At 38.9% G+C, this 14720-nt stretch overlaps 1 protein-coding gene across 3 annotated transcripts in view; it reads left to right on the top strand.

The window, feature by feature from the left end:
- Nucleotides 1–14720, top strand: part of LOC114657408 (rab GTPase-activating protein 1) — a 211885-nt gene that overhangs the window by 39897 nt on the left and 157268 nt on the right. For all 3 annotated transcript variants that reach the window (XM_051931762.1, XM_028809212.2, XM_028809211.2), the window contains one exon: nucleotides 6594–6768. In XM_051931762.1, the coding sequence (XP_051787722.1) occupies nucleotides 6594–6768 (175 nt within the window). The remainder of the gene's footprint in view (nucleotides 1–6593; nucleotides 6769–14720) is intronic.

The following is a 14720-nucleotide window of genomic DNA, read 5'->3' as shown; positions in this document are numbered from 1 at the left end:
GTGGTACCCGATCTGTAGAGGTTTGTTGGTGTCATATTCCAACAGGACAATTCTCAACCACATGTGGCGTAAAACATCCTACAATTTCTAGATGATCACCACAAGACACTTCTTCCCAAACCTTCATTTTCACAGGATAGGTCCCTCATTGAGCACGCCTGGGACATGGACAGATGATGTAGGGTGTACCAGTGACCACAGTTGCACTTTGGTCACATACGGGAGGCTTCCACTCAACAAACACATATCCAGTGTCTGTACGTGTCCATGCCAGACTGTGTACGCACGGTTATTTCCAGCCTTAGTGAACACACCAAATACTGATTATTAGGTGTCCTGCATGTGTAACTGAGCTGATCGTCTGATCATGTACGCCATGTATCATAATTAGTCTGCCATATAAATATCGCTTTGATACCTTGTGTCTTTCTTGGTGTTGTAATTTTAATGGCCAGAAGTATAATTTATATACCTCTAGTTGTTATAGTGCTTGTTCATCCTGTGAAATACGTCTACTTTGTCTCTTTTTCAAAATCCTATTTCTGTAACCAATAAAATTGTGGCACTATGACTTTCTTACCTTACAGCATTTGAAAGGAAGTTAAGTTCTTGTCCGGAGTATCTTTTTGTGTAGGTTTCCATTGGGGGCTCTTGGATGTCTTAGGTTGTCTATAGCCAATGTGTGAGGCCGATTACACAATTTTAATTGGTCCTTATATGTGTATGCTCAGTGGTACATTATGTTTGAACTGTTATTAGCTTAGCTAGGGTCCAACTTCCAACAAACCTGCAGTGGATAAATACCTATACCATGCAAAGCAGTTGCAAATGTGTAAGCTCATTTAGTTATCAACTTTAGATTGTCAAAAATAAGTGCTCATAGCATCATTCAAAAAAATCTGCTTTCTATTTATATAATATTTTACTGGCTTCTGGATTTTAGCCCAGTGCATTTAATTGCATATAATCAATAGGATGATTTAATATGAATTCCTCACTCAAAGAAAAATGCATTTGCTAGTGTTTTTTAATCATTGAGTTGAACACTGATAAATGCCTGCTAAATAAAAAAAATACTTATGTATTGTTTTCTAGTAAAAAAAGGAATCTTTTTCTGTTGTGTTATGATAGGTGGGCTAGCACTTCCAAAACAAGGTATCATCCTAACAGTGCAATATAAACCAACACAGAAGATTGTTCGTTGTCCAGTTGAATATTACTTCAAATAGAGATGTTAGAGTAGGGTTCCAAATTGCCATCCAGGAGTGCTACTATGGCTTCAGGTTTTCATTCTAGTTGAGTTTTTGCTGCTGTTAAACATGCCTTAATTTTAATTGACTTGCTGTTTAGAACTCAGACCCCTTATTTCTTTTTTGCTTAATTTTTCCTTAATTATCAGTCAAACAAAGAGATACAAAATGAGTCAACATGTGATCAGATATCCTGTGTGCATCAAACAATATCTGAAAATAAAGAAAGGTGAAGAGTCAGGAAACATGATCGACTCAAGTCTAGAAAACATTTTGACGGTGTTCTTAGAAGTAAGATAATGAACAAGTTTGAAATTTTTTTTTGAAGAATGTCTGCTATTGCTGAATGAGAGCACCAGCAAGCCATGGAATTAAATAATGGGTTTATTTAACAAGAATCTGCTTCTGATTAAGAAACCGGTTAGAGTTTAAAGACCCAACTTGCTGGTCATCTTTTGGCTAACTTCAAATCTCATTTCCGTTTGGGTGTCATTCAAAGAAGCAATTCAGAGGACTGAATCTTTTTTTTTTTTTAAAGCAATTCAAATAAGGGGAAACAACATTAATTAACAGCAAGAACTGGTCACTAATTAAGGAAATGTTTAAAATGAAAACCTGCATCCATATTAGTGCTCCAGGACCAGAGTTGGAGATCCCTGTGTCAGAAAAGACTAAGTGGTATTGTGAGAACATCACTGATAACAATAATCAAAGGCTTTATTCCTAAGTTGATGATAGCTAGATACAAAACATGTTATCAACAAAGTCCAGGCTAGGGCTGTGCAATGTTTTAAAAGTTCACATAGTCGTTTCAAAACACTGATAATCTGTAAATGCCCCTAGCATTGTGGGGTCTCTGATGGATACAGTAGATGCTTGTGAATTACAAATAATTAGCTGCTGTGCTTATGTGCTGTGGAAAGTGTCTGCACTGAAGGATGGTGGGGAAATGGATCGCAGGCGTTTTACCTAGGGATGGCGTAGTTTTTTTGTCATGTAGCAGTATTCAGTAATGTTATAACTATGATTCAAAGGTGATTCATTCCAAGTTCATTTAAAATTGCTACAAATCACAAAGCCGTATTGGCATGAATCTCTAAAATTAGATCTGCTTCATCAAAAAATGATTTGAATAAATGTCAACCAAGAGGAAATGTAGATTTTTTTTTTTTAATTTTAAGAAGCTAAAAGTTACTAATTATTTTTACTCCTTGTTTCTTTCTACCATCTTCTGAACACAAAAATGGTTTGGCTTGCGTTATAGAAAAAAAAAACGTACTTCATTGTGTTTGATCATAGATTGGCTGTAGCACATATTTTGCCCTTTTTATCATGCATGCAAACAACTTGCCACAAAAGCAGATAAAGCTAAATCTTAATTGGTATTGCGAGCTACAACGTACGATGTGCATGCAGGATGACAATGGCATTGTCTTTTTTAAAAAAAATGTAAGGCACTGCTTTGCTCTAATCAGTTTATTTCAGATCTATTATCTCATGTACAGAGTACAATTACATTCCTTTTTGCCCACAAGCAGAGCTTGAAGCAGAACCAAATTACTAACAGTACTCTGTTTAGTCAGCACCTTGTTCCTCCTTCCATTTCATTATTATTTTTACATTATGGGGTGGTGGGCTCCCCCTTGGAGGTTAGCACATGTGTATATTAGTATATTCTATCGAAGGGAAAAGGGGTACCCTTGAAGCTTCAAGCACCATGAGTACAAGCCCACTTCAAGCACTACCAGCAAGACCAAACAAGCGCTACCATTTCCTTGTCCAGTATGCGAATCTCACAGCATATATTTTGTAAAATATAAATCTGCAAGGATAGGTACAAGAAACATTGCTAACAAGTTTCATTAACCAGCAAATCATTCACCCACAGTATATGCTGACATTCCATTATTCAAATGAGTGATTTCAGGGGACCCTTTAAGGAGGCAAACCCGCCAAAGTCATAAAAGAATTCAAACTTGTGCAGCCATAGTCTATAAGTATACCTGTGCTTTTCCCATTTAAACTTTGTACATGACACACTGATCATGCTGCCTTCCCTCAACTGTAGCGTACTCTTGCTAAACTAGCTAAACACTAGCTAAACAATCATAAAGTAAAGGCATATTGAAAATTACGTTGTAACTGCAGTGAATAGAAGCTGACACAATACAACATGCTTGTGGGTAGTTCGAATATGCAAAGCGCTGCACTCTTCCATTGCTTTAGTTAAACCCAAGGTCAAATGAACATGGACGCTCTGCTGTGGTATTGCACCATTGTTGTACAATGAGGAATAGTGAGATTTGTTTCAGCAGTCGGAGTGAAACCTGCTGAAACTCACTAAAGGATTTTGGTCTCGGTATGGAATTGAAAACAACACAGCTCAACAAAAAGTTTATAAATGGGTAGAAAGGTTTAAAGTTGAAACAAGAAATGTAACCAGCAAAGCTTGATCTGGTCGACCATCAGTATTGTGTACAGTAGTCTACATTGACATGGCAAAGTGCAGACAGGAGTATGTTGTCTACTGTTGCACATTTGGATATAAGCTTTGGATATGCATATGCAACAATGCATGATGACTTGGGGTACTGTAAAGTTTGCTCAAGATGGTACCTAAAAAACTTACTGATTTGCACAAGCAAAAGTGTTAGGAGGTTGGAGGTTGTGACCTAATTCCTGAAACATTATGAAGGAGATCCAGGTGTTTTGGAGCATGTGTTCCATCACTGTAAGCCGGAAAGCAAGAAACAAAGCATGCAGTAGAAACACCTGTCTTGTCCAGTAAAGAAGAGATCCAAAGGACAGCGTTTCATCAAGAAAATCATGATCACTATATTTTGGGACATGAAGCGTCCTATTCTGGCACATTTTCATGAAACGTATAATCGGTGACCAATGCAATGTATTGTAATGTGCTTAGTGAGAAAACCTGCAGTGGGCAGCAAAATAATTGAAATTCTGTCAAAAACTGTCTTTCTGCTCCATGACAATGCACAATCACATCCAAGGACTATCATATATTTGCTACACTTAATGAGGCTCTAGAGAAGTGATACAACTGTTACATTCATCTGCTCACAGTTACTGGTGTTAAAGGGTAAGTTACCTTTTCAATTCTCTTTCATAGCAAAGCATATGTGCCCCATGCTATGAATATGTCTGCCTTACAGCATTCTTTTGAGGTGTGCAAGACTGAAAAGAAAAAAGCAGCAGCTGTAGTTTGGCACTTTAAGGAAATTTCAACAATTGTTCGGAGCCAGTCGACGATGTTTATTTACATCGACAATGTGTCCACCCATTTGGAGATGGAAATAACCTTTGCCATTGGCTCAGCCCTATTTGAGTTGTGCTGGATTTTCACTGTTTTATTTTACAGCACATACTTACATTATATACTTTACTATTTATATTGTTGCAGAGATTTAAGAGTGTCACTAATCTTTTCTATGTCAGGATAAGGTGTAGATAATCTTCCCTGCAACCCTCTATAGGAAAGCAATACAGAAGCAATATTTTGTAGGTTGATAATTCGGAGGTAAAATAGGCAAGGCACTAAACATGTAAGTGAAGAGTTTGCTTCTGAATCTGACCTTGTAAGGGAAGTTCTTAACTTCAGATTACATTTTTCTTGCCCGTTTTTTTTTCCATACCTTGTGAATTTAAATTTTTAAATGTTTGTTTTTTGCTTTGTCTCCTATGTAAGATTTCATTAATACATTTTTATTGTTCTTGCGTAGCAGCACAGAAGTAATGCACATTGCACATATCTGATAAAAAAAAAAAAAACCCACAAAATTAAAGACTGAAGTAGTTTCAAATATTTGCTGTCAGATGCTTTTTAATAGAAGCAATCCTGCTGAGGCTTTCATGCATAATTGTGTACCAAAAATAGGCCATTAGGTAGTGCTGGGAGGTATACCGGTTCATACCGAAAACCGTTTTCTATTTTTGTTATGATATTAATTTTTCTTATACCACAATACCGGTTTAAATAGCCTAAACAACGTTCAGAACGTGGCGCAGTGGGAAAATGTTTAAGGGGAAACCTTTTTCACTGTCTACAACGCTGAACACGCATGCAACAGAGTACATATGTTAGTGGAGGCATTGAGCGGTGAAAATGGACAAAGAACATTCTGAAACTGAAGCTGTAGCAGACGATAAAGTTGAACATGATGACACAGAAGGACTTTTGCTGAAAAAAGGAGCCTTGTCTGGAGATTTTGGTTTTAAAAGGTCTGATGTGGACCAAAAAACTATTTACTGCAAATGCTGTGGAGATAAAGTTGTCGCTGGACAACACAAGCAATTTGCTGTACCACCTTAGCCGCAAACATGCTTTGGAGTACCATGAATGTATGGAACCAAGATTGGCACCCTCCATGTCCTCAGGTAAAACTGAAAAAGCTAGAGGACACTCGAGTAAGACGTTACTTGTAGATGCATTTGCTAGAGGTACTGCCTATGACAAAAAAAAGCAAGCGGTAGATCGAGATAACCAACGCCATTACAATCCATATAGCTAACGTGTCAGTGGACAGAGATTGATAACATTAACAGAAAGTGTAGTTAGTTTACAAACAAACATTTAGTATTTTTTCCTTTTCTAAGACATGTTCAGTGCAGTACAACTTTTGACAAGCTCCTCTGAATATTTTACTAAGTCTAAATGTGTCTTTGGTTGGTTAAAAATATGTTGTCAAAATTATAGTTTTAAGTTGTTTGCAAAATTTGTTCAATAAAAAGGTTCTATATTTTGATTGCAACTGTCATGCAGTGCGATTCCTTCTCATCATTGGTGCCACCCCCTTGAAAACTATCACTTTATGGGGCCATGCAAACCTGTAATACTTTTGTGCACATTAAATTTTTTTTTGTACAATGTACAATTCTCATGACAGTGGAATAGGTTATTCTTAGCTACTGGTATAATTTTGAAAAATACCGTGATATAGAATTTTGGTCATACCGCCCAGCCCTACCATTAGGTAAGACAGCCAGTCACATGTGGTCCTGTGGTCAGAAACCAACTGTTGATTCAATTGAATAACTCTGATTTGGCGGCCTTTTAACCAAGAATGAGGTAAAAAAAAAAAATCCAAATGTATAAAAAATGGTATAAATAATACAGTACAAAATTCTGTGCTGTAATGCTAATTGTAGAAAATATTATATATATATATATATATATATATATATATATATATATATATATATATATATATATATAAATATATATATATATAAATATATATATATATATAAATATATATAAATATAAATTACACATACTGTATATATCATTATAATAGTGAAGCTTTGTCTCTTTTTGTTTCCTAGGTTGTTGGACCCTCTGACAAACACAGAAATAGCCAACTATCCTATCTATAAAATATTGTTCTGTGTGAGGGGTCATGATGGGACACCGGAAAGTGATTGCTTTGCATTTACTGAAAGCCATTACAATGCAGAAATTTTTAGAATTCATGTCTTCCGATGTGAAATTCAAGAAGCGGTGAGTGGATAAAGCTTGTATCTAAAGATGCTGTTTGCTTTAACAAAAAATATATATTTGTATACATTTTGTTCATGGGTATATTAAAACATTTTCTAGCACATAGGCTCATTGAAGCACTAACCAGAATCATTGTTTTTATGTTAGACTTAGTTTTTTTGCACCTATATTATGTACTTAAAAATAAATAGCTGTTATTTTGCATATGTAATAAAAGAGGTGCTCAGGGGTGGGGGTTGATTTGTTTTAAATCCTATTTTTTGTAAAAATTGATCTATTTGTATGGAATGATTACAATAAAATATAAAAAAGAGGTGCAAATGGCTAAATTGTAATGAGTACAACACTAAATATTTTTTTTAAATTTTTAAATAATATAAATTATAATAAAAACAGTTGTTTCACACTAACATCAAATAAATACAACATGAACAAATTAAATGTTTAGGAGTTCCTCTCCACAAATTCGGATTTTACAGTATATAAAGATTTTAAGATGCGAGTACCTGGAATCTGTTTTCTTTTGTGCTCCAGTCTGTCAGTTATCATTATACCAAGCTTAGATTTCATGTGCCATAGCATGTAAAGTTATAATGTTTGACTCAAGGTGTCCTCCTTTTGAAAACATTTAGTCTCTTGCACATAAAAAATTCATTAAAAACAAGTATCGAAGTTGCAGTTATATTTTTATCTTTTAATAAAAAACAAAACAAAAAAACACACACACACACCCCCAAATATATTACTCTGAATCAAGAAGTAAAAACTTTGTAACTGTAGGTAGTCGTTGGTTTATGACCACGTTCAGTTCTGACGGACCAGTTGTAAGTCGATATATACGACCAGTATATGTACTCAAACCTTACCGTGTGTATAGTACTGTATAAGTCCCTTAATTCATATTGCTTGTTTTATATGCTTTTTTTCACCATTCGTAGCACATTTCTATTTTTTTCTCACTATTACTGTTGATCGGATAAGTGCTGAACCTTCTAATTGCTTCACAATTCCTTTCTTTATATGTGTTATGTTACATCATCACTGTGAGCCTCTCCCAGTATTCATTGTGTTAACTGTAAGAAGAGGAATTGCTCACATGCAGTTTCATTTGCTTGCTTTCTTCCCTCATACTGCTTGATCACCTTCATTTTTGTGTCAAGAGCAATTGCCTTTTTTCCTGTAATTTTAAGACAAATGTCACTGTCAGAACCACTGTAGGTAGTAAACTAATACCAGGATGAATGAGTCACGGCATACAAAGCTATATTGGCAAAAACTGTCGTTTGTCTATGAGACGCGGTAGTGGTCATAAGTCGATTGGTTATAAGACACATAAGTCATAAGTTGACGACTACCTTTATTTATGTATAATTATGTCCTTACCCAATCCCTTACTTTCAAAGTTATTTTTCATGCTATTCCTTGAAACAACTTCTGTTTACCACTAGACACAGAGAAATATTACATTTTGTACAAAACGTTGTTTTTGTGCTATAATTCACACCTATTCTGCCTTATGCTGCTGTTTATCCTTCAGACGTTTAGTGTGTTTTTATTTATTTTGTGGTGTTGCTTTTTTCTTGCCTTTCACATCTGGAATAAACTAAGTACATACAGTATATTTTCATGCCAGCTTCTTCCAGTTTTGGGTCATGGAGTGGAGGGAATGCCTTTTCTGGCATCTTTGAATATGTAAATCGAAAAACTGGCATACTCAAAACAGCAGAGAGAAACAGTCACATTCCATTTATTGAAGAAAGAGGTCAAGTCCCCATGTGAAAATGCAATCCGTGATGGCTCTGCACAATATAAGTACTTTGGACCTAATAGTGATTCCCCTTGAAAGTTCATGCAGTGTGGTTCAGGACATTCAATCAAAGAGTATGTGGGGAGAGGAGGTGTGCTCATGTGAAGCTGGAAGGAGTGCGATGTGATACAAATGGATTCAATCGAGGGGTGTTGTTAAACTGTGAGCAGGTATGTGGCTGGTACTCTAAGTTGAAACTGGAAGAGCACTGCTCAGAAAACTAACATAGGGAGAATGTGCAGAAGATAGCCTCCTGGTTTAGTGCTTGAGAACATGTGACGCTTGAATTGTAAAACTGCGCACCGCAATGCTTCAGAGTTATATTATAAACAGTACTATCAGATGAAGTGCAGCATCGAATTCTTCAGCAAACATGTCTTTTCCAATGGAGTCAAAACTGTAATCAGAATCTGACTCAAGGTCTTCATATTTCTTGTCAGTAGTATTCTGAAACTTTTCTCTAACTTCCACAACTGTGTTTTTTGTAAAAGAAGACATTTCCCTAGTGCAAACTTCCAAGTGTTATTGAGCATCAACCAAACAGTTCCCATGCATGCTGAAAGAACCTTGTGCCTAACACTAGAATCGCTGAAGCCTACAAAAATATTTTTAATGCGGAGACATCTTAAATTTCCTCACACATCCTCATCAGCATCTTTGTTTTGCAAATGTGTCAGTCAGCACTGGGAGCAGGCAGCCTGCTATCCCATCCCCCAGCAAGGCAGCTGAAGTCTCTTTATCTGGTAGTTAGGTGTCTGGAATTGTATGCAGTAAATAATATAGCATTATTTGGTATACATACATTTCATGTGTGTTCTGGGTAAATGTTGAATGACAGAACATGCGAAAAAGCAAGAAATGTTGAGCACATAACTAAAACAAACTTTTTTCATATTATAGTAATAATGACAAAATGTTGACAGGAAGTGTATGTGTGAAGACTATAGTCCAGATATCAAATAAACATTTTCACAAAAGGTATAACAAAACAAGTGCGCTTTATTCAAGAATATAACGAATGAAAAAGAAATTATTCAATTTACATTTTGCTGTCAGTGTCTAAAAACTGAAGCCCAAATATCAATCAACACAAAGCAGACATGTCTGCTTGGTTGGTGCAAAGGTAAGAACTGCTGCCTCATAATCAAGAGGTTATGGGTTCAACCCTGCATCCTCCCCGCATTTACCGTTTTGAGTAGTGAGGTGCTATTATTATTACTGTTACACAGTCATATGAAAAAGTTTGGGAACCCCTTTCAGCCTGCATAATAATTTACTCCACTTTCAACAAAAAAGATACCAGTGGTATGTCTTTCATTTCCTAGCAACATCTGAGTACTTGGGTATTTTCTGAACAAAGATTTTTAGTGAAGCAGTATTTAGTTGTGTGAAATTAAATCAAATGTGAAAAACTGTCTGTGCAAAAATTTGGGTCCCCTTGTAATTTTGGATTAGCTCGTTAAGCCTTGAACTTCATAGACAGGTGTGTCCAATCGTGAGAAATGGTATTTAAGGTGGTCAGTTGCAAGTTGTGCTTCCCTTTGACTCTCCTCTGAAGAGTGACAGCATGGGATCCTCAAAGCAACTGTCAAAAGATCTGAAAACAAAGATTGTTCAGTATCATGGTTTAGGGGAAGGCTACAAAAAGCTATCTCAGAGGTTTAAACTGTCAGTTTCAACTGTAAGGAATGGAATCAGGAAATGGAAGGCCACAGGCACAGCTGCTGTTAAACCCAGCAGGTCTGGCAGGCCAAGAAAAATACAGGAGCGGCATATGCGCAGGATTGTGAGAATGGTTACAGACAACCCACAGATCACCTCCAAAGACCTGCAAGAACATCTTGCTGCAGATGGTGTATCTGTACATCGTTCTACAATTCAGCGCAATTTACACAAAAAACATCATTAGGCACCGCCACGAGTGGCAGCTGTTCCAGCAGCTCTGTGTATGACTTTACTTTTCTATCTTTTTCTCTATTTCACTGTTAACTCCTACCACTTTCTTTTATGTGGACTCGTTCCCTGGACACTTTTTACTACTTGGACATGGAATTTTACACGCCGAGACTCGTCTATTCAAGTAGTCAACTTCAAGCGCTGAGAACAAATGCCCGCGCCGGTGTGGTTCCCTGTTTACCTGACGAGGTAAGAAGGCCGTATCGTGGCAGCAGAGCGGGTGCTAAGATAAAAGCCAAGCCTTCTGTGATCCTGGGAAATGTGAAATCACTACCAAATAAAATCGACGAACTGGCTGCACTGGTGAAAAATGTCAGGACCTACAGAGAATGCAGTTTGTTGTGTTTTAGTGAAATGTGGCAAACAACTAACATCCCAGATGCTAACGTGGAGCTACCCGGGTTTGGCAAAGTTAGAGCGGACAGAGACGCAAATACCTGCAGGAGCAGAAAGGAGGAGGACTTGCACTCTATGTCAATACAAGATGGTGCAACTCTAGACATGTTAACGTTAAAATCTCCACTTGCTGCAGGGACATCGCCATAAGTCTGCGTCCCTATTACTTGCCCAGAGAGTTTGGACACGTCATTGTTGTTATTTTATACATCCCTCCTTGGGCGGACGTGGAGATATCGGGTGACATCATCCATTCCGATGTGGCTAAATTACAAGCACAACACCCCGAGTCACTTTTGCTAATCACTGGAGACTTCAACCATGTAACGCTGGACAAAACATTACCTGCCTTCTCCCAGTATGTGGATTGTAACACCCGGGAAATAGGACTATTGACCTACTGTATGCAAACGTTAAAGATGCATACAGCACCACCCCGCTGCCTGCGCTTGCGAAAGCAGATCATAACCTGGTTCTGCTTCAGCCTCACTACAAACTAAGAGTGAGGGAGCTACCTACAACCACACGCTCATTCAGGAAGTGGTCCCCTGAGGCAGAGCAGGCTCTGAGAGACTGCTTTGGGACTACGGACTGGAATATCCTGCAGGGATCATATAGTGAGAACATTGAGGAGGTTGTTGACTGCACTACTGACTACATCAACTTCTGTATGGACATTGTAGTTCCAGTAAGAACAGTACGCTGCTATGCTAACAACAAGCCGTGGATTACAAGTGACATCAAGGGCCTTTTGAACCAGAAGAAAGGGCGGTGATCAGCATGAGGTCAAGCACGTGCAGAAGGAACTCCGAGTCCAGCTCAGGGCGGCAAAGGAGCAGTACAGGAGAAAGCTGGAGCAGAAGTTGCAGTATAACAGCATGAAGGAAGTGTGGGATGGGATGTAGATCATCACTGGCTGCAGCTCGAAGCGGAGTGCCACCATCGAGAGAGATGTGGAGGGAGCAAACCAGATGAACAAATTTTTTAACAGGTTTGACCACCCTAACCCACTCTCACTCTCACCTCGAAGTACTGCACCCTCCACCCATCCTTCTGCAGATACCGGCATAGGAGAGAGTTTACCCCAGCCCACAATTACAGCAGCCCAGGTAAGCAGAGAGCTGAGGAGACTTTGTGCCAGCAAAGCAGCGGGTCCAGATAGAGTATCACCACGACTGCTGAAGGCCTGTGTGTTGTAGCTGGGGAGTCCTCTACAGCGCATCTTCAACCTGAGCCTGGAACAGGGGAGAGTCACGAGGCTTTGGAAAACATCTTGCATCACCCCAGTCCCAAAGGTATCACATCCTAGTGAGCTGAATGACTTCCGGCCTGTTGCTCTGACGTCGCATGTGATGAAAACCATGGAGCAGCTGCTGCTTCACCACCTGAGGCCACAGGTCCATCACACACATGACCCTCTGCAGTTTGCATACCAGGAGAAGGTGGGAGCGGAGGATGCCATCATCTACATGCTACACCGATCCCTCTCCCACTTGGACAAAGGCAGTGGTGCAGTAAGAATTATGTTCTGGACTTCTTTAGCGCCTTCAACACCGTCCAACCTCTGCTTCTTAGGGACAAGCTGACAGAGATGGGAGTAGATTCATACCTGGTAGCATGGATCGTAGACTATCTTAAAGACAGACCTCAGTAAGTGCGTCTTGGGAACTGCAGGTTTGACATTGTGGTCAGCAACACAGGAGCACCGCAGGTGACTGAACTTTCTCCAGTCCTGTTCAGCCTATATACATCGGACTTCCAGTAAAACCTCGGAGTCCTACCACGTGCAAAAGTTCGCTGACGACACTGCTATCGTGGGCTGCATCAGGAGTAGGCAGGAGGAGAAGTATAGGAACCTAATCAAGGACTTTGTTAAATGGTGCGACTCAAACCACCTACACCTGAACACCATCAAAACCAAGGAGCTGGTGGTGGATTTTAGGAGGCCCAGGCCCCTCATGAACCCCCGTGATCATCAGAGGTGACTGTGTGCAGAGGGTGCAGACCTATAAATACCTGGGAGTGCAGCTGGATGATAAATTGGACTGGACTGCCAATACTGATGCTCTGTGTAAGAAAGGACAGAGCCGACTATACTTCCTTAGAAGGCTGGTGTCCTTAAACATCTGCAGTAAGACGCTATCAGCGCCCTCTTCTACGCGGTGGTGTGCTGGGGAGGCAGCATAAAGAAGAGGGACACACTCCTGGACAAACTGGTGAGGAAGGCAGGCTCTATTGTATGGCATGGAGCTAGACAGTTTGACATCCGTGGCGGAGCGACGGGCACTGAGCAGGCTCCTGTCAATAATGGAGAATCCACTGCATCCACTAAACAGTATCATCTCCAGACAGAGGAGCAGCTTCAGCGACAAAACTGCTGTCACTGTCCTGCTCCACTGACAGACTGAGGATATCGTCCCTCTCCAACACTATGCGACTCTTCAGTTCCACCCTTTGGGGGGTAAACATTAACATTATTCAGTTATTGTCTGTCTGTATACCTGCATTGTTATCACTTTTTAATTTAATATTTTCTTTATTAATCCCAAGGGGAAATTCACATACTCCAGCAGCAGCATACTGATAAAGTGTCTGTCTGTCTGTCTGGATGGCAGGGTGATGAGAAAGAAGCCCTTTCTGCACTCACGCCACAAACAGAGTCGCTTGTTGTATGCAAATGCTCATTTAGACCAGCCAGATTCATTTTGGAACAAAGTGCTTTGGACTGATGAGTCAAAAATTGAGTTATTTGGTCATAACAAAAAGTGCTTAGCATGGTGGAAGAAGAAGAACACACTCCAAGAAAAACACCTGCTACCTACTGTCAAATTTGATGGAGGTTCCATCATGCTGTGTGCTAGTTGAGGGACTGGGGGCCCTTGTTAAAGTCGAGGGTCAGGTGAATTCAACCCAATATCATCAAGTTCTTCAGGATAATGTTCAAGCATCAGTCACAAAGTTGAAGTTACACAGGGGTTGGATATTCCAACAAGGCAATGACCCAAAACACAGTTCGAAATCTACAAAGGCATTCATGCAGAGGGAGAAGTACAATGTTCTGGAATGGCCTTCACAGTCCCCTGACTTGAATATCATCAAAAATCAATGGGATGATTTGAAGCAGGCTGTCCATGCTCGGCAGCCATCAAATTTAACTGAACTGGAGAGATTTTGTATGTAAGAATTGTCAAAAATACCTCCATCCAGAATCCAGACATTCATCAAAGGCTATAGGAGGTGGCTAGAGGCTGTTATATTTGCAAAAGGAGGCTCAACTAAGTATTGATGTAATATCTCTGTTGGGGTGCCCACATTTATGCACCTGTCTAATTTTGTTATGATGTATATTGCATATTTTCTGTTAATCCAATAAACATAATGTCACTGCTGAAATACTACTGTTTCCATATGACATGTCATATATTAAAAGGAAGTTGGTACTTTGAAAGCTCAGCTAATGATAAACAAAAATCTAAAGAATTAAGAGGGGTTCCCAGACTTTTTCATATGATTGTATAATAAAAATAAACATTTGATTTGACTCTAACACCTGGTGTAATTTTTTGTGATTTGTAAAAGCTATTGCTGATGAGATATAAGCAGACACACAAACGCTGGTGAATCCTGTCTTCTTGGTATCTTGTTGTCACTTGAATTTTTTTTTTATTCAGTTTTTTTTCTTGAATAAAAGTAAACTTGTTTTGTTTATACCTTTGCAGAAGTGTTTATTTTATATTCCAGTACCACTAAAATTTTTATATGGATATTTGAGAGATGGCAATCCTCATTGTCA

Source organism: Erpetoichthys calabaricus, chromosome 9 (genome assembly GCF_900747795.2).
Source record: "Erpetoichthys calabaricus chromosome 9, fErpCal1.3, whole genome shotgun sequence".
Taxonomy (NCBI): Eukaryota; Metazoa; Chordata; class Cladistia; order Polypteriformes; family Polypteridae; genus Erpetoichthys; species Erpetoichthys calabaricus.
This window is presented reverse-complemented; position numbering and strand designations above follow the sequence as displayed.